The following is a 20,374-nucleotide window of genomic DNA, read 5'->3' as shown; positions in this document are numbered from 1 at the left end:
AAAGTATTATAATAATTCACAGTTTCTCAGAAGTAGGGGTTTTCCAGGACTAGGAAAAAAGGAGCAACCATCTAAAACTGGAAAGAAACAGTGGGAGAAGCAAGAAGAGGATGTGCTGAGAGGGGAGGAGGAAGGAATGCTAAATTGTCTGAAAGAATAAGAATATGAAGGGAGGAAATAAAAGCAAGACAGTATCGCTCTGGCCATTCTAAAATTCTGCTGTGCTGGAGGCATCTGCTGTAATAAGCACATTCATATCTTTTCCAGGCCAAATCTGGATTCAGCCCACTGTTGATGCCTGTCTTCACTCTCTCTGCTAATTTATTTTTAAGCTAAGTATTTTATTTTACAGCAAAAAAAAAAAAAAAAAAAAAAAAGATGAAAAAAGACCCTTTGTCACCCCCTCTCCCATTTTTTTGTCAAAAATGTAATCCTTTGAGACCTGTTGTAGGAAATTCAATGTATCCAGACCATGAAGTTTAAGAAAAAAAAAATTCTTTTCCTATTTTGTAGATTTTTAAGAACCTCTCTTGTCAAGTATTTACCAACAGAGGGGAAAAAAAGGACTGATGAAATATCTATTTTTTATATTATTATAAGATTTTTTCTAGCAATAATCTTAATACCATGAATGTGGGTTCATCTGGATTCCATCAGTTAGAATGATCTATAAGCTGTCATATCTATAGTGGGATAAGTAGGGTCCCTATTAATGATTAGTTATTCAAGTAACTTCTAAATCATCAGAGAAGTACAAAAGTGATTCTGGTATGATTTTGAGTACTTAGTATGTTTTCTATTAGAAATATGTGGAAATTAGAGATTTACATATAATGACACATGACAGTTATTTACTAACCATAGCATACAATTAATCAACATTTCCTGACTTTGCCCCCTCTAAGCCCAAGCTTAATGAAGTATCCTTGCCAGATATATGGATGACCCTGATTGGAGAAATGAGGGGACAGGAGTGATGTCAATTCAGTACCTCTAAGCAAAAAAGATGAGAAGTTCCTAGAATTATGCTTTGTAAATTGGAACTCACTTGGGGAATCTTATTGTAGTTAAGGAATATGAACTCTGGAGTCAGAATGAACTGAGTTTGAGTCCTGGCTCCTCTACTTACAAGCTAAGTGGTATAGATTCCTTCATCTTGAAATGGGAATAGTATTCATTGATCTGGATTAGGTACTGCATGTCAAATGTAGCATCTTATACTAGGTAGTCAGAATTAGCTGTTATTATTATTGCTGTCACCTTCCTCTGGATTTATGTTCTTTGCCATGTTCTATTCAATGCATAGGCTTACACAAGAAATATCAGGTATTATGCTAAGTGAAATAAGCCAGTCAGAGAAAGACAGATGTCATATGTTTTCATTCATATGTAGAATTCAAGAAACTTAACAGAAGACCATGGGGAAAGGGAAGAGGAAAAAATAGTTTCAAACAGAGAGGGAGCAAACCATAAGAAACTCTTACACAAAGAACAAACTGAGGGTTTATTGGGGGAGGGGAAAGGGGGAAATGGGTCATGGGCATTGAGGGCACTTGCTGGGATGAGCACTGGGCATTGTATGTAAGCGATGAATCACGGGAATCTACTCCCAAAGCCAAGAGCACACTATATACACTGTATGTTAGCTAACTTGACAATAAATTATATTTTAAAAAAGAAAAAGAAGAAATATTAGGTTTTGGATGCCTGGGTGGCTCAGTGCATCCTAACTCTTGATTTCGGCTCAGGTCATGGTTCCTGAGATAGAGCCCCATGTCAGGCTCTATGCTGACCATTGCAGAGCCTGCTTGGGATTCTCTCTCCCTCTCTCTCTCTCTGCCTCTCCCCTCCCATCATGAGTGCTCTCTCTCTTTCTCTTGCTCTCTCTCAGAGTAAAGAAACTTAAAAAAAATGAAATATCAGGTTTTGACACGAATGACTCAGATTTTAGTTAACTCATTTTGGGGGGCAGGGGTTGGGAGAAGAAATACTTCTATTTGGTGGCAGAAATGTCATCACTCAGGAGATGGCTCCGGCCATTCTGTGCTTCTCTGTGCTTCAACGTTCACAGTTTCTCTGACTGATTAGGTAAGCTAGGTTTACACAAGTAACTTTTTTTAGGTAGTGCTCAACAGATTTTCCTATCACATCACCCTGAATTTACCTCCCTGCCTTCAGCTTTTATATTTTGAAGTAGAAATAATACCTAGATCTCAAATTTATATATAATCAGATAAGTTAAGTGGATGTTCATTTAGAATATATAAGGAAAAGTTACAATCTATCAACAAAAAACCTAAGCAGCTATAAAATTATGTCTTACATCTCACATTTTTTCTGATGTATTTATTAAAAGAGAATTAATTTAATCATACCTTACATCTTGAATTAGATACAATTTGAAACAATACAGAAGGTGACCTAAGTACTCTGGGTATGGAGAATTCTTAATTAATAATTAACAGTCCTAAAGAAATCTTCTAACAACATGGGCAAACTTCAAATACGTTATACTCAGTAAGAGAAGCCAGACATAAAGGAACATATATGATTACGTTTATATGAAATGTACAAAAAAGACAAATTTATAGAACAGAAGGTATGTTAGTGGCTGCCTGGGAATGAGAAGTGGCTGCAAATGGACAGGAGGTTTCTTTTGAAATGATGGAAATATTCTAAAATTATATGGTGTGATAGTTGTACAAATCTGTAAATATACTAAAAATTGTTAAAATATACACTTAAAATGAGTGAATTTTATGGTATATAAGTTATACCTCAACAAACCTGTTAGTAAATATGAACCTTCCATGGGGCTGGATGCTAGGGAAGATATTCTTTACATGTTGAATGAAATAAGAATTTTAAAGAGGGCATAAATCTACTTCTATTGGGAATGAGAGACCGAATAATGCTCTTATAAAGTAAGACCTATCTTGATCAATAAGTCATACTCAAAGTGCCATCTGTATATGGGAGATCTCTGGAATTTGATAAGGCATCACTTCAGGGGGCTTGAATTTAAGATAAACAGGGTATTTCTATTCCTCCCCAGGGTAAACACAAACTACAATGAGTACCAGGGAAGAAAGCGTCAGTTCTTCTGGGAGTCATTTTGAGCATCAGTAACCAACCGATACACCTCAAAGAAGTAAAAAGAAGGGATCTGTCATGGTTTAATAGATTCTAGGGCAGTCTCTAGTTTACCTGGGTGATTAAGAACTACAATAGGGTAACTCTAAGATACATGGATCACGGAGGAGAGGGCATTACACAGTGGCTCACGATAAAGGGCTTTCACTATTGCTCACTATCAATTGGGAAAGAGTGATACAAGGGTATCCTATTTTAGTTCTACTTCTGCTCTGTTGGGTTTTAGCTTACTCTTTAATTCTTTTTATTCCAAAAAAAAAAAAAAATGACATTTAGACAGGAACCCCTGCTTCTGGTTCTTACTTTAACAATCATGATTTTTTTTAATAAAAAGGACCAAATAAGTAAACCAAGTATAGCCCAATGTTATTCAGTAACTGTGAAATGTTCCTGTGTTCATAGCTGATTAATGAATATGAACGGCCTTTAGACAATATGTTTCTTCAGGGTGAGGACCATGTGCTATTCACCTGCAATTCTGCAATAAATGCAAGCACAGGGCTTGCCACACCTACTAACTGTCTGCTGAACTGAGAATGAAAGCATCACATAAATGCTAAACATAGTACAAATGTAAATGATTACATTATTTTTCACCATTAAAGTGATCCTTAACAACTTAAACCTGGCTGTTAAAGTACCACCTTGAAGAAAGGCTTCATAAGTTAAAGAAGCATGAGTTACATACAACTCATTAAAGGTAGAGAAAAGTGAGAGAACTGTAAGGGGGAAAAAAAACCCTAAATTTGTGGTGATTGTAGCATAAAAAATTCCCAAGGATCTAAGATAATGTTACAAGTAAAACATCATGGGATATTTTTACACAAAGTAAAGCTCTAAAAGATAAACATCATATTTCATCTGAGTCAATGAAATATTTTGCTCTTATGCTTAAGGTAAATACACATACACACAATCTTTTCATTAAGAAGAAAAAATATATGTAGTCATCCCCAAATAATTAGGTAGTAGTGTTATATACCTAATTATAATTAGGTATATGGAAAGATCTCCAAGATATGTTACTAAGTGAAAAAGGCAAGGTGAGAAAACACTGAATAGTTTGATTAGTTTCAAAGAGGTAATTTTATCTGTATTCTATCTGCTGGCAATAATGCATGACTTTTTTTAACCAAGAAGTCAACTGTTAGAGGATATGGGGTAGAGGTGGGAAAGGCAGCTTTTGTTTTGCATTTTATATGTTTCTATAGTATCTGAATTTTCTAACCACAGCTATATATTTTATTTAAGGAAATGGCCATCCAGTTGATGGAACTGTGGACCAGTTTGATTTCTTGCTTATTATTTATTGTATTAGAAAGACTAATATAAACTCCTAGTGGCATGTCAATGGTTCACTCATGTGGCTGCCCATGTTGTTGCCTGCCATAGTAACTTTGTATATTGAGATGTTCAATAAACTTCTGTTGCATTGAAAAAAAAAGACTAATAAATATCATTAAAAATATTTTCAAAGTAAGTTTAAGTAAGACAAACAGCTGAGTCCATTCTCTGAAGCATGATGAACAAGGCTCAGGAGTTTATATTGGTTGAACAGTTTGAGCATGGCTCATTTGCAATCTGTGGCCAGAATAATGCAATTTATATCTATAGAATTTTCCTGAATTATGCACCAGAAATAATTTCCCATAAGTCAAAAATTTATAAAGTATCTAAGAACTGGTATGATCCACCCTCTGTGTCAGTTATCAATGCAATATCTCTTTCCTCCAAATCTACCTTTCTTTGCCCTGTTGTGTGGCATTGGCACTGGACTTGTAAACATTTCTCCTTTACCATCTGGCACAAAATTAAGTTTTGTCAGCACAGGGTGCTGAAGGGATACTGCAGTAGAAAGTAGTTTCTTTTCCTGGTTCTGGTGTGCTTTGTGCTTTAGTTCCTATGGCATGTACCTGCTATGGTGTGTGGGACACCCTGAAGCGCTTACCATGTGTGATGTTTCAGTGGTACTCCAGATGGTGGCTTCACTTCCTGTCAAGTTTCACTGGCACTCTAGTGAGAGGGATTCCCAGAAAGTCTTGCCAGAACCCCAGCAGGTAGTTTCCTGCTTACCAGCTCTGGTCTGTGGCACCTCAGTGAATTTCTATGCTATCCAGTGGCCAAATCAACACCTCTCCAACAAGGTCTGAATCACAAGTCTTGTTGGGGAGGAGCCCTCTTCCAAGTTTTCTCTTTTCTTGGGTACTCTGCCTGAGCCCAAGAGATAGTAGCTGCTCCCTATATCTGATATTCCTGTGTTGTTTAAAATTCTCTTTACTTCTTGGCAGTTAATCCCCTGTTACTACTTAATAACTTGTTAAACTTTTCCTGCTCATATTATTGGTGTGGTCACTGGCTCCTAATCCATGCCCAAACTAAAGCAAATCAAACCAAGCCAACAACAAAGAATTAAACCCATAAACCCACCCCTAAAACATAAATTTGAATTACTAAGTTTGATAACACAAACTTGATAAATAGTATGACATTTAGCCCAACTTATTAGCTAATTAAAAACTCTCACAAAACTAAAACCAGTGTGATGGTTTTGCACTGTGTAAAATAAGCTAAGCTAAGACATTTCTCAGAAATGTCTTTCTGTTCCAGGGTTAGGATTGGCCACAAGAGAAATTTCTCTAACATTTGGACAAAAATGAAGCAGCAGTCATTATACTCTGAAGGCAATATAGGATGCTATATCCTGCTACAGCTCATATACTTTGTCCCTGATCTGCTGACTCATGTTGATATGGGGAAGGGACTGAGCTCACAGTTCCTCCGTTTCCTGCCACATCTCCTTCAGCTTCTCCTAGCCTGGGGCCAGGTGCATGTGCAGCTCTATGGCCAACAGTGCTGTTTCTTTTGCAGGTCATCTGTATCGCTGAGGTTTGAAGAAGTGAGAGGTATACACAGATTCCAATTTGTCCTTGTTCTTCCCTGTGTTGTGACCTACAGAAATTTCAGGCCTATGGGCAAAGCCTAATTCAAAGTCTTCCACAAACTTTCCCTTTGTTTCTATAACAAAATAAGGGTTGGTCCCTTATAAATTCCTTAATTATATCATTCTTGGTGCTTCTGCTATCATGATCAAACCCTAATACTGCAAAATGGTTAAATAATTCTGCTTAAAAAATCATAAGCAATGGGTCATTTGAGGAATTGAGTTTCATTTGTCAATTCTTATTTTCTCTAATATTTAAGTTTAAAAATATCTTAAATGTTGAAGGTAGGAAAGATTTAAAGAGCCATTTTGTTTAAAAAATTTTTTTAATGTTTGTTTTTCTGAGAGAGAGAGTGAGCAAATGTGGGAGTGGGGGGCGGGGTGGGACACAGAGAGAGAAGGAGACACAGAATCCAAAGGAGGCTCCAGGCTCTGAGCTGTCAGCACAGAACCTGATGCAGGGCTTGAACTCACAAAGTGCAAGATCATGACCTGAGCTGAAGTCAGAAGCTCAACCAACTGAACCAGCCAGATGCCCCTAAAAATGCCATTTTCTTTAACAAATGCCATGTGAGGCCCTACATGAAGGCTAGTTAGACAGAGGACTGAATTTTCTGGCTGCTCTGAGATATAGACACACCTTTCCTAGGTAGCTTAGGATCCAGGACAGCCTGGCCTATTTTTGTAACAGTGTTCTCCATGCTAGCAGCAGAATGAGATGAAGCGTGAGGGAGTTCAGAGAAGGCTGGTATGTATTCATTGAAGGAAAACTGGAATGGGCCTGGAGGTAGGGTTAAGCTGGGGAGGGAAGACCAAAAGATGATGCTCAAGCTCCAGCCATTAGTTTCTAAACCTAAAATTCATTTGTTTGGTATTTTTGAGATTTGTCTTTGTTTCCTGAGCATGTTCAGTATGACCTGCTAGTTCTCAGAAGTGTGAACATCATAATTCCCCTTTTTGTTTTAAAAGAAGAAGGGACAATAAGTCGGAAGAAAGAGGGATATGCAGTGACACAGCAGCAGAGAAAGAGTTCCTGATTATGGAGAACCTTTAAAGGTTAAGACCTTTAACTCAGAGACTGTGGACAGACTGAAGTTAAAAAAAAAAAAACCTGGCCTTATCAATAAATATTTATAAGACAATATCCTAGCCTCATGAAATTTACTTTCTGCAGTAGGGAAAAATACTCATATGTAAACAAACAAATGCATAATATAATTTCAGGTATTTCAGGTACAAATTCAGCTATAAAGAAAAATAAAGCAGGGTTGGAATGGCGGGATTCTATCTTAGGAGATGATTTATTATTATATATTAAATTTTCTACACATAGTACAGTTGGTCCTTGAACAATGTGGGGGTTGGGGCATTGACCCCTGTGCAGTCAAAAATCCACACATAACTGTTACTCCCCCAAAACTTAGCTACTAATAGCCTAGTGTTGACTGGAAGCATTACAACACAAAGTTGATTAACACATATTTTGTATGTTATATGTATTATATACTGTATGCTTACAGTAAACTAGAGAAAATACTATTTAGAAAATCATAAGGATGAGAAAATACATTTACAGTACTGTACTGCACATGTAATCCACAAATAAGTGGACCCGTGTAGTTCAAATCTGTGTTGTTCAAGGGTCAACTGTATGCAATAAATGTTATAATAAATATTGCTACAGATATATGTTAGACATACCGGGGGACAAGATTCATGTAGTTTTATGATAAATCAAACTACATAAATTTATATGAATCATAATGAGCTTATGTATAGACCAATGAAACTTACCCTGTAGAAAGCACTGGTCAAAGGGAGTAATGCTGCAGCAATGTTATATTCTTCTAAACTTGAACAATCCTTAAACAAAACAAAGAGAAATGAGCATTATTAGGACATTTACCAGAAATCACAAATATATGGAAACAAAAATCTAGGACACATTGTTTGCTGTCTTAAGGGGTTTTTACTTTTGTTCCAAATTGTCACTAAGTCTTGCTTAGGTAAATTTGAAAAAACAAAACAAAAGAAAACAAAACTGTCCTTGAAGCACATTATTTTTATTTTATTTTATTATTATATTATATTATATTATATTATATTATATTATATTATATTATATTTTAATTTTATTATTTTATCTTATTTTATTTTATTTTATTTTTAATATATGAAATTTATTGTTAAATTGGTTTCCATACACACCCAGTGCTCATCCCAAAAGATGCCTTCTTCAATGCCCATCACCTACCCTTCCCTCCCTCCCACCCCCCCATCAACCCTCAGTTTGTTCTCAGTTTTTAAGAGTCTCTTATGCTTTGGCTCTCTCCCACTCTAACCTCTTTTTTTTTTTTTTCCTTCCCCTCCCCCATGGGTTTCTGTTAAGTTTCTCAGGATCCACATAAGAGTGAAAACATATGGTATCTGTCTTTCTCTGTATGGCTTATTTCACTTAGCATCACACTCTCCAGTTCCATCCACGTTGCTACAAAGGGCTATATTTCATTCCTTCTCATTGCCACGTAGTACTCCATTGTGTATATAAACCACAATTTCTTTATCCATTCATCAGTTGATGGACATTTAGGCTTTTTCCACAATTTGGCTACTGTTGAGAGTGCTGCTATAAACATTGGGGTACAAGTGCCCCTATGCATCAGTACTCCTGTATCCGAAGCACATTATTTTAGAAACAAGACAAAAAAAATTTGGGAAAAATTTTTTTTAAGTTTTTATTTAAATTCCATTTAGTTAATACACAGCATAATAATAGTTTCAGGTGTAGAATTTAGTGATTCATCACTTATATACAACACCCAGTGCTCATCACAAGTGCAGTCCTTAATCCCCATCACCTATTTCACCCATTCCCCCCCCCAACTACCTCCCCTCTGGTGACCATTAGTTTGTTCTCTGTAGTTTCTGTTTTTCTAAGAGTCTGTTTCTTGGTTTGCCTTCCTCTCTCTCTTTTTTTTTCCTCTTTGTTTTGTTTCTTAAATTCCACATATAAGTGATATGATATGGTATCTTTCTCTGACTTATTTCACTTAGCAGAATACTCTTTAGTTCCATTCATATCCTTGCAAATGGCAAGATTTCATTCTTTCTGATGGCTAATATTCCAATGTATATATGTACATATATACACATCACTTTCTCTTTATCCATTCATCAGTAGATTAGACCTCTGGGATCTTTCCATAGTTTGGCTATTGTAGATAATGGTATAAACATCAGGGTGAATGTATCTCTTTGAATTAGTATTTTTGTATTTTTGGGGTAAATACCTATTAGTGCAATTGCTGGATCCTAGTGTAAGTCATATTTTTAACTTTTTGAGGAAACTCCATACTGTTTTCCAGAGTGGAGGCACCAGTTTGCATTCACACCAACAGTGCAAGGGGGTTCCCCTTTCTCCACATTCTTGCCAGCACCTGTTGTTTCTTGTGGTTTTGATTTTAGCTATTGTGATAGATGTGAGGTGATATCTCATTGTAGTTTTGATTTACATTTCCCTGATGATAAGTGATATTGAGCATCTTTTCACATGTTTGTTGGTCATCTGTATGTCTTTTGGAGAAATGTCCGTTCATGTCTTCTGACCATTTTTTAGCTGGGTTATTCATTTTCTGGGTGTTGATTTTTATAAGACTTTGGTATATTTTGGATACTAACCCTTGATCCGATATGTCATTTGCAAATATCTTCTCTCATTCTGTAGCTGCCTTTTAGTTTTGTTGACTGTTTCCTTTGCTGTGCAGAAGCATTTTATTTTGATGAAGTTCCAATAGTTTATTTTTGCTTTTTGTTTCCCTTGCCTCGAGACATATCTAGTGAGAAGTTGCTACAGTTGATGTCGAAGAGGTTACTGCCTCTCTTCTTCTCTAGGAGTTTCTGGTTTCAAATCTGACGTTTAGGTTTTTAATCTGTTTTGAATATATTTTTGTGTATGATGTGAGAAAGTGGTCTAATTTCGTTCTTTTGCATGTTATTGTTTCGTTTTCCCAACTGAACAGTTTTCCCAACACTATTTGTTGAAGAGACTTTTTTTTCCATTGGATATTCTTTCACGTTTTGTCAAATGTTAACTGACTGTATAGTTGTGGGTCAACTTCCGGATTTTCTGTTCTGTTCTATTTATCTATGTGTCTATTTTTGTTCCAGTACCATATTGTTTTAATCACTACAACTTTGTACTATAGCTTGAAGTCCAGAATTCTGATGCCTCCAGCTTTGCTCTTCTTCTTTAAGGTTGCTTTGTGGTTCCATACAAATTTTAGGATTATTTGTTCTAGCTCTGTGAAAAATGCTGTTGGTATTTTGATAGGGGTTGCATTAAATGTGTAGATTGCTTTAAGTAGTATAGACTTTTTTTTTTAACGTTTATTTATTTTTGAGACAGAGCATGAATGGGGCAGGGTCAGAAAGAGAGGGAGACACAGAATCCAAAACAGGCTCCAGGCTCTGAGCTGTCAGCACAGAGTCCGAAGCGGGGCTTGAACTCACGGACCGTGAGACCATGACCTGGGCCCAAGTCAGGTGCCCAACTGACTGAGCCACCCAGGCACCCCAAGTGGTATAGACATTTTAACAATCTTTGTTCTTCCAATCCATGAACATGCAATGTTTTTCCATTTCTTCGTGTCATGTTCAACTTCTTTCATCAGTGTTTAATACTTTTCAGAGTACAGGTCTTACCTCTTTGGTTAGATTTCTTCCGAGTTATCTTACTGTTTTTGGTACAATTGCAAATGGGATTGATTCCTTGATTTCTTTTTCTGCTGCTTCATTACTCGTGTATAGAAATGCAACAGATTTCTATGTTGATTTTGCATCCTGGGACTTTATTGAATTTGTGTATCAGTTCTAGCAGTTTTTTGGTGGAAAATTTCAGGTATTTTATATAGAGTATCATGTTGTCTGCAAATAGGGAAAGTTTTTTACTTCTTCCTTGCCAGTTTGGATGCCTTTTATTTCTTTTTGTTGTCTGACTGCTATGGCTTGGACTTCTAGTACTACGTTAAATAAAAGTGATGAGAGTGGACATCCCTGTCTTGTTCCTGACCATACCGGAAAAGCTCCCAGTTTTTCCCCACTGAGGATGACATTAACTGTGGATTTTTCATATATGCCCTTCATTATGTTGAGGTATGTTCCCTCTAAACCTACTTTTTTGAGTTTTTATCATGAATGGATGTTGTAATTTGTCAAATGTTTTTTTCATCTATTGAAATGATCAAATGGTTCTTATCCTTTCTATGATTAATATTAATATCACATTTATATGCAAATATTGACTCACCCTTGCAGCCCAGGAATAAATCCCACTTGATTGTGGTGAATGATTTTTTTAATGTACTGTTAGATTCGGTTTGCTAGTATTTTATTGAGAATTTCTGCATCCATGTTCATCAGGGATATTGGCCTGTAGTTCTCTTTTTTAGTGAAGTCTTTGTCTGGTTTTAGTAATGCTGGTCTCATAGAATGAATGTAGAAGTTTTCCTTCCTCTTCTATTTTTTGGAATAGTTTGAGAAGAATAAGTATTAACTCTTCTTTTTTATTTTTTATTTTTTATAAGTTTATTTATTTTGAGAGACAGAGAGAGAACAAGCTGGGGAGGGGCAGAGAGAGAAAAACAGAGGATCAGAAGCAGGCTCTGTGCTGACAGTAGCAAGCCTGATGTGGGGCTCGAACTCACAAACGATATGTTACCATAATGCCATATGTTTGCACTCATTTGTGGAATTTAAGAAACAAAACAGATGAATATACAGGAAAGGGAAGAAAAGAAAAAAAGAGAGAGGGAAACAAACCATAAGAGACTCTTACAGACAGAGAAAAAACTGAGGGTTGATGTAGGGAGGTGGGTGGGGGATGGGTTAGATGGGTGATGGGTATTAGGAGGGCTCTTGTTATGATGGATACTGGGTGTTATATATAAGTGAGGAATTAATTTATGTGAACTAACTGGAATTTAAATAAAAATATGAAAAGAAAAAATATTATTGCCAAGGAATATAGAATGGGTTACCACTTCCAATCTAATGGAGAAAAAAAATGGAGAGGAAAAGAAACAAAAATTTTTAACTCAAAGGAAAGCAAGAAAGAGGAAAAGAACCCCCCCAAGGAGAAACAATGAGAAAATAATAAGATGGTATAAATAAATAAAATTATAATAGCAGAAATGAACCAAATATTCTGGCTAAAAGGCAAAGATTATCACTGAATAAAAAATTAGATTCCATATATTTTTTGTTTAAAAAGGATATATCTGTAACTCAAGAATACACAAAGGTTAAAAGAATGGGAAAGGATTTACCAAGCAAATACCAACAGAAAGTGAAATACCTATATTAACAATCATATAAAATAATCTTAAGGAAAAAGGCATTACAAGAAATAAAAAGAAGCATTATATAAAATAGCTCAATTTATCACAAATATATAACAATTTTAAATGTGTTTAAACTTAATTAACTTAGCCTTCAACTGAAAACATTAAAGCAAAAACTGACAGACATATAAAAAATACAGATAAATTCACAATTGCATTGAAAGATTTTAATATACCACTTCAGTATTTCATACCTCAAGCAGGTAGAAAAATCAGTATGGAAGATTTTTAAAAAGTTAGAGCTAATGGATAGAACACTATAGAACACTACTTGATCTGTTTATACTCTAACCCTGTTCAGATGGGTTTAGAAAACTTGACTTTATACTTGGCCATAAAAGAACTCTCAGTAAATTTCAAAAGATTAATAACAACATATAGATATGGTTGTCAGACCACAATGTATTTAAGTTAAAAACCAGTAATATAAGTAAAATACTTAACATTGTACCTGGCACATAGCAAATATTACACACACACACACATATTTTTTATTATCGCTGAGGTTAGGATATACTTAGCATAGCATACTATACTGTAATTATCTATTTACTTTTCTGTCTCCTTACTAAACTATTAGCTCGATAGCAGTATTATTATAGCAGTGAATAAGAAGCAGTATCAATGTCTATGGAAAGCTGATGAATGATTTATATCTTTTTCAGACACTCACAAAGCAGAAAGATCAGTAGAAACAAATTATCTTGCTAAGTCTTAGATTTCCAGAATGAGTGTTTAGAGTCGTTAGCAGGATATTCCTTGGGATAACAATTTGCATTCATTCAACAAATATTATCTACTATATGGAAGGCACTTCATAGTCAATGAACTCAGGAAACTACTCCAAAAGGGAAAACAGATGACAAATAACACATTTTATAGGGATGAGATGAATCCATGGTTGAATGGAACACATCCTTAAAATATGAGGGACAACCATATTCACACATGATGTGTCTTTGGAAATGATTGCTGGAGTTAGGTTACTGGTTGGATAGATCTTAACTTAGATCAAGTGATCTTTGGTTTTAAATTCTGGAACATGAAGTTTAGATATAAAAAGAGTGACTAATAGAGCTATTTAAGTAACATCTCTCAGGTATACTAGTAGAAAAGAGTATGTGCTAGAAAGGAGAGAGGAAGAAAAGGAAGAGAAGAGAGGAGTAAGGAGGAGAGAGAGAGAGAGACAAGGAAGGAGTAAGGGAAGGAGGGAAGAGGGGAAGAATGAGGAATACCAATCAATCAGAACTCATTTCAAAAATATTATATAATCAACTGAGAGATGATTTTGAAGGCAGTCATTACCTTGGAGGCACATTTAGGTTTTTATTTTAAGATATAGTCAGGTTGGGAAAACTAAATATCTACAGGCAGAAGAATAAAACCGGACCCCTACCTTATATTATACACAAAAATCAACTCAAAATGGATTAAAGGCTTGAACATAAGCCCTGAAACTATAAAAGTGCTAGGGAGAAAACAAGGAACTCATACAACTCAATAGCAAAACAAACAAACAAAAAACCCCCAAAAACGCTAAAAAAGCCCCGCAACCCAATTAAAAATTTGCAAAGGAACAGAATAGACATTTTTCTAAAGAAGACATCCAAATGGCCAATGGGTACATAAAAAGGTATTCAACATGGTTAATCATCAGGGAAATGCATATCAAAACCACAATGAAATATCACTTTATCCCTGTTAGAATGGCTATTATCAAAAAGACAAGTTGGACGCCTAGATGGCTCAGTCAGTTAAAATGTCCAACTCTTGATTTAGGCTCAGGCCATGACCTCATGGCTGTGGGATGGGGGCCCACGTTGGCTCTGCAGTGAGCATGGAGTCTGCTTGGGAATCTCTCTTTCTCTCTCTTTCTGCCCCTTCCCCACTCACACAGTCTTTCTCTAAATAAACAAACATTTAAAAAATAATGCTAAAAAAAGGACAAGTAATTATGGGTGCTGGTGAGTATGTGGAATATATTGGTGGGAATATAAATTGGGACAGCTACTATGGAAAACAGTAAGGAGGTTCCTCAAGAAATTAAAAATGTAAGTACCATATGATTCAGCAATCCCACTTCTGGGTATATACTTGAAAGAAATGAAATCCTTATCTTGAAAAGATTATCTGTATTCCCATGTTCACTGCAGCATTACTCACAATAACCATGGTATGCAAACAACCTAAGTGTCCACCAATGGATGACTAGATAAAGAAAATGGGGTATACATATACAATGGAATATTACTAAGCCTTAAAAAAGAAGGAAATCCTGCCATTTGTAACAATGTGGATGAATGTAGAGGGTATTATGGTAAGTGAAATAAGCCAGACAAAGAAAGACAAATACTGCATGACACTACCTATAGATGGAACTTAAAAAAAAAAGTTGAACTCAGTAACAGAGTAGAATGGGTTGTTTGTTGGGCACTGGTATGTGGGGGAAATGGACAAAGGTTACTAAAAGGGTAGAAACTTTAAACTGTAAGATGATAAGGTCTGAGAATCTAATGTAAAACATGGTGAGTATAGTTGATAGTGAGTATAGTTGTATAAATGAAATTTGCTGAGAAAACACAACTTAAGTATTCTTGCCCCCCAAAAAGGTAAATATATGAATATGTGAAGTGATAGATATGTTAATTAACTCAATTGTGGCAATCCTTTCACAACGTGTACCATATAAACTGTTGTGTTGTACGTTTTAAATATATTACAATTTTGTCAACTATACCTCAATAAAGCTGAAAAAAATATACAGTCAGGCCATGTAGGAAAATATCACACCTTTTTCCTATATGGTATCACTCACACTATGTTCTCTATCACTTCCATGGACTTTATAAAATAATCCCAGAACACAACAAAAAGTGTGAATCATCTTTTTCTTCCTTATTCCTTACCCCCTTGCTTAAGACACTGCTATGCACAAGAATGTCATCCCCTGTGTCCTAGCACATCTGAGTTTCTTTAACAGAAATGCCTTGCATGTTTCTGAAGACTGTCATGGGGCCCAAAGCAATAAAATTCAACAGACTTGAGCTGTAATCTTCTCCTAAGGAAATGGTTGGGATGCCAAGATGCCTTTTGACTTTGATTTCACAGCAGGGCTTCATTTGTAATGATGCTGTCCAAACTTTAAATGACAACAGCTGTGATATGAAGCCCCACACACTCATTTATAAAAATTTCCCACAAATTAAAAAAAATTAAACAATAGGGATTTTCAATCCATGACCAATTAGCAGGGAACAGGCAATCATAAAACATTTAGGAACTCTTTATTATCGTACAAAATGTTTACACATTGTAGTGCATGTCTCAAACCTGAGCGCCAGTCAAATGCTGATTGCAAAATATAAATATAAAATTCTTTGCAAATCACGTTAGAGACATTCTAAGTTAATTAGGCTGAAAAATGGAAAAATTTTAAAACAATAAGTCTAAAACTATTGACATAGCTAGCAATAGCATTCCGGAATAGTGCAGTTATCTGTTGGGCAATCAGTCCATAAATACACATCCTGAAGTCCCATGTGCTTTGGCCACATAATAGCAATGTAGTTGCAGACCTAACAGGCAATTTATAAACTTGCAAGGACTTGAATACTTATACATGTTTTATTCTGAAGTTTGCTATGTAGTTTACCTTTAATTTTCCTGCTACAACTGAAGAGTGAGCCCTGCAATCTTAATTTCCCATTAACTTCAATTATTTCATACTTTTAATCTGTGTACCTTTGAACTGTCATGGCCCAGCATTCCTATTTCACAAAACTTGGGAATTTCTCAAAAATAAAATATTTAAATATTAAAGGAAAAAATGAGATTGAGAGGCATAATGTCTTACAGAATTGACTTTTTTTAGAGTTGAGATTAGATAGAACTCAGAAGTTTTTTGAATTGTCCAAAACACTGAGAACACTTATTTATGTCTTCTACATAGGGACAAAAATTAAACTACCACAGACAAAATACCTTTTTATATCATATTACTCTCCTGTTCAAAAATCTCTGACCATTACAGGATAATGACCAAACTCATGAGCCAGGCTTGTAAGCCCTCCATGGTGTGGATCCATTTCCAAACCCAACTAACCAAATGGCCCTCCTACCACAAGCTGCAGCTATAGGCAGTCTGCTTTATTTACCACCTATTCCACATCATTGTAATTCTTACAGCATGTAATATCCCTAGGAATACCATCCATGCCTTGCTTTGTCATTTACACTCTTGCCCCTTGGAACTTCCATATACCTACCCCTATATGTTCTTACTCTTTCCAAGTACAGTGCTAAGCACAAAATAAGTACAAGAACTCCCATTATAGTTTCAGGTTATATTTTAATGCTAAATTAATTTACATAACAACAAAGAATATATCATAATTTTGAACCACTATGGTTATTTAATATGTACCATGACTCCCACTGGGATGGAACATGAATACTAGGCTTGACAAATAATATCAATCTTTGTTATAAGTTTTTGAGTGAATGGCCCATGTCTGCTTTAATTTTATATGCCTGGAAACTAGAACACTGCACCTGGCATATAGTAATAATAGCTAACGTTTATTGAGTGCTTACAAAGTACCAGACATGCTTTAAATCTGAATTTATACAAATTATTTCACTTAATTTTCACATCTCTAGAAGGTAGATACTATAATTTTATCCATTTTGTTGATTAAGGAACTGAGCCTCTCAAGAGGTTACAGGGCTACAAATGGCAGAACCAGAATTCAAACCCAGGTAGTCTCACTCTAGGATTTGTGCTTTAAACCTTTACGTTCTCTTGCCTCTCAAAGGCAAAAAAGTATGAAATGGAATCTAAAAATGGCATCTGTGGAAACATACAATTCAGACTAAGAAATTTTCTAGTAATTAAAATAATATCCTCAGAGTTTGAAACTATATTACATCTATAAAAAAGCAACTGAAAATTGAAAATATGCTTGCTCAAATTAAGATACAAAAGAAGGGATGGAAGATAATTTTTTGTCATGGTATCCTTTTATTCCATTTCTATCTTCAGGAATTTAAAACAATTAAGAAATACAGGGAATCATGTCAAAGTTTCTAAAATATGCCTAACAGGGTGCTATAAATAGAAAACAGAGAAAGTAGTTAGGAGAAAGTAAAATAAATAATGAAGTTATTCTTCATCTGTAAAGAGTCTGGTGAGTGCCAAATATAAGGAAAAAAAGATATTTGGAAAAATGAATAAAATGTGGTATAATATACAAAGGAATACTACATGAAAGTGAAAAAGAATGAATTATAGGTATATCCAACATCACAATGACTCTACCAAACATATTCTTTTGATCAAGACAAAAAGAATACATCACCACCACCACCATCATTACCATCATCAAATTAGTCTCCACTGAAACATACCTTCTTGGTTAATGCTGGCATCTATCTCTACTTATCCAATTAAATCACATCAGGGTAAACATGTGCCAATACAAGATAGGATGTCATGAAACCTACCATAGGGATGCCAAAGAAGTGCTTAAATCAAATCATAATAACAAAGGAAAATCCAACAAAGTCAGATCAAGTAAAAAAAAAGATAATAAGTTAGGATGATTTTATATATGCTTTAAAAGAAAACAATTTGATGTCAAAGGATTAAGGGTGTCCCTGGGGAAAAATAATGAAGGCTTTAAAAATTTTTACAAAAATCGTCCTTAGGAAAGTGCTATAAAAGCCAAACACAAAGTAAACCACCATGTGACTTTGCTAGAAAAAATATTTTAAACACTTTTCCCTCACCCAAACAAAAGTCAGATTTATACTTTAGTTCTACAACAATCAGCACATGATGAAAATTGTAACCTATATTTTTTAAATAAAATTTTATGACTTTTTAGAAAATACAATGTACCAAACAAACCCTTGTCCCCACTATTTGGTATGAAATTTTAGTCCCTATTTTAAATGGATTTATTGGTGTTGATAATGAAAATTAGTTCCCTTCTTATGAGCTAAAGGATTCAGGAGTAATGGTCTCTGTCTTATCTCTATTTAATTCTCCAGTCTGGTGTCTGCAGAAACCAGATGTAGTTATGTAACAAAGATGTGTTGCCTTTGCTACAGTAGATTATCACGGCCTCAGGTCTGTTGCATGCAACCACTGACTTGGTAAACATGTTCTTTTCTATCCCTATCAGAGAGGACAATCTGAAACAGTCTGAACTTATATGAAATGGACAATGGTAAACAGGGTTGTGTTAACTAAAACCCCTTCCATACAAATTCAGTTGTGAAGAAATGTGGACCATTCAAACGTCACATAGAACATTGTATTTGATCCACTATGTTAATGACATCATGCTACTCAGGCTGGATGAACAAGAAGTGGCTACCATACTGGAAACCTTGGTAAGGCATATGTACCCAGAGGATGGGAGATAAGCACTATGAAGGTTCTGGCATGCTGGGACATCTCACTGAAAGTAAAGGACAATTTGTTGCATCTTATATCTCCCACCATGAGGAAGGAAGCACAATTTCTGGTAGGCCTCTTTGGGTTATGGAGGCAGCATATTCCACATCTGGGACTACTGCTCTAGTTCATACCAGGTGACAGTAGATTTAAGCGGCGTCCAGAGCAATAAAAGGCTCTGTAGGAGATCCAGGAATCAAAAGCCCTGCCTGCTTCTCATCACACATAGTGACCCACTTGGAGAATTTGTACTTCCATTGATGTAACTCTGAGCTCTGCAAGGTTGGAGCTTCCAGTCCCCAAAGGAGGAACAGTTCTACCAGGGGATAAAACAAGAATCTCATTAATCTATAAACTGGAGCTGTCACCAAAGTACTTTGACTCCTAATGCCCAGGGACCAGCAGACAAGAAAAGAGTCATCGTCTTGGGAGAGAGAAGCAGATTGAGTTATCAATATAACTTGATGTTGGGGATGAGGGAGAAGGTGTCAAGGATAATGCAGGTTTTGGCTTGTGTAATTGGATCAATGGTGGTACGTTTGCCAACACTGGGAATAATAAAAAAGGGATAAGGTTTGAGAGTTGAAGGGTAGAGAAAATGGATATCATAAGTTCAGTTTGTAACTGAAGTTGAAGTGTCCTTGAGACATGAAAATGAGATATCAGGTAGTCAGCTGGATATTTGGGTGTAGAGCTCAGAGAAAAGGTCTGGAGTAGAGAAATTTGCGAGTTAAATTGTGGGTGTAGAAGAGATCATCCTTGAAGAGGATAGAGAATGAGACAAAAGAGAAACAAATTTGCGAGTTAAGTTGTGGCTGTGGAAGAGATCATCTCTGAAGAGGATAGAGAATGAGACAAAAAGGGAATAAGAGGCTTTACAAATTAAAAGCCATGTGGAGAAGGATAAGCTTTCCAAGATGGAAAAGGAATGGCCACAGAAGGAGGAGGACATGTAGGAAATATTTAATCATGGAAGCCAAGGCAAAAGAGTGCTTCAAAAAGAAATTCTAATTGATAAAATGCTTCCTCTATCTTCAAAGCAAGGCAAAGCTAGTGGATTTAATCATGAAGAGATAACATTAATAATTTATACAGTTTACATAGTTTCAAGGTACCTTTTAGACTGTATTTTTTGTTTGCTTTCCTTTGCCCCACCTCTCCCCCAAAAGAGCATATTTTAAGTAAGTTCCTGTGAGGAAAAAAGAAATTATAAATCTGCCACATTTAGAACAGCTAATAAATAAATACAACCTAAGAAAAGCCTTCCACATTAGAAAAGACTTCATGTATGTAAGTGAGGTTATAAAGAAAAATCAACAGTTCTTTTTAGTATTTTAAAGTTACCATTATGCTGCCTTTATAATATTAGCAAAAGACAAAATACTTATGCAACCAATTATCATTAATAACCAGAGATAATTT

General features: G+C 35.5%; 1 protein-coding gene across 2 annotated transcripts in view; it reads right to left on the bottom strand.

The window, feature by feature from the left end:
* Nucleotides 1–20,374, bottom strand: part of SBF2 (SET binding factor 2) — a 479,646-nt gene that overhangs the window by 119,237 nt on the left and 340,035 nt on the right. For both annotated transcript variants that reach the window (XM_027073170.2, XM_027073171.2), the window contains exon 17: nucleotides 7,889–7,957. In XM_027073170.2, the coding sequence (XP_026928971.1) occupies nucleotides 7,889–7,957 (69 nt within the window). The remainder of the gene's footprint in view (nucleotides 1–7,888; nucleotides 7,958–20,374) is intronic.

The sequence above is a fragment of the Acinonyx jubatus genome, chromosome D1 (genome assembly GCF_027475565.1).
Source record: "Acinonyx jubatus isolate Ajub_Pintada_27869175 chromosome D1, VMU_Ajub_asm_v1.0, whole genome shotgun sequence".
NCBI classification, from domain to species: domain Eukaryota; kingdom Metazoa; phylum Chordata; class Mammalia; order Carnivora; family Felidae; genus Acinonyx; species Acinonyx jubatus.
Note: the sequence above shows the minus strand (reverse complement) of the source record. Positions and strands in the feature narration are given on the sequence as shown.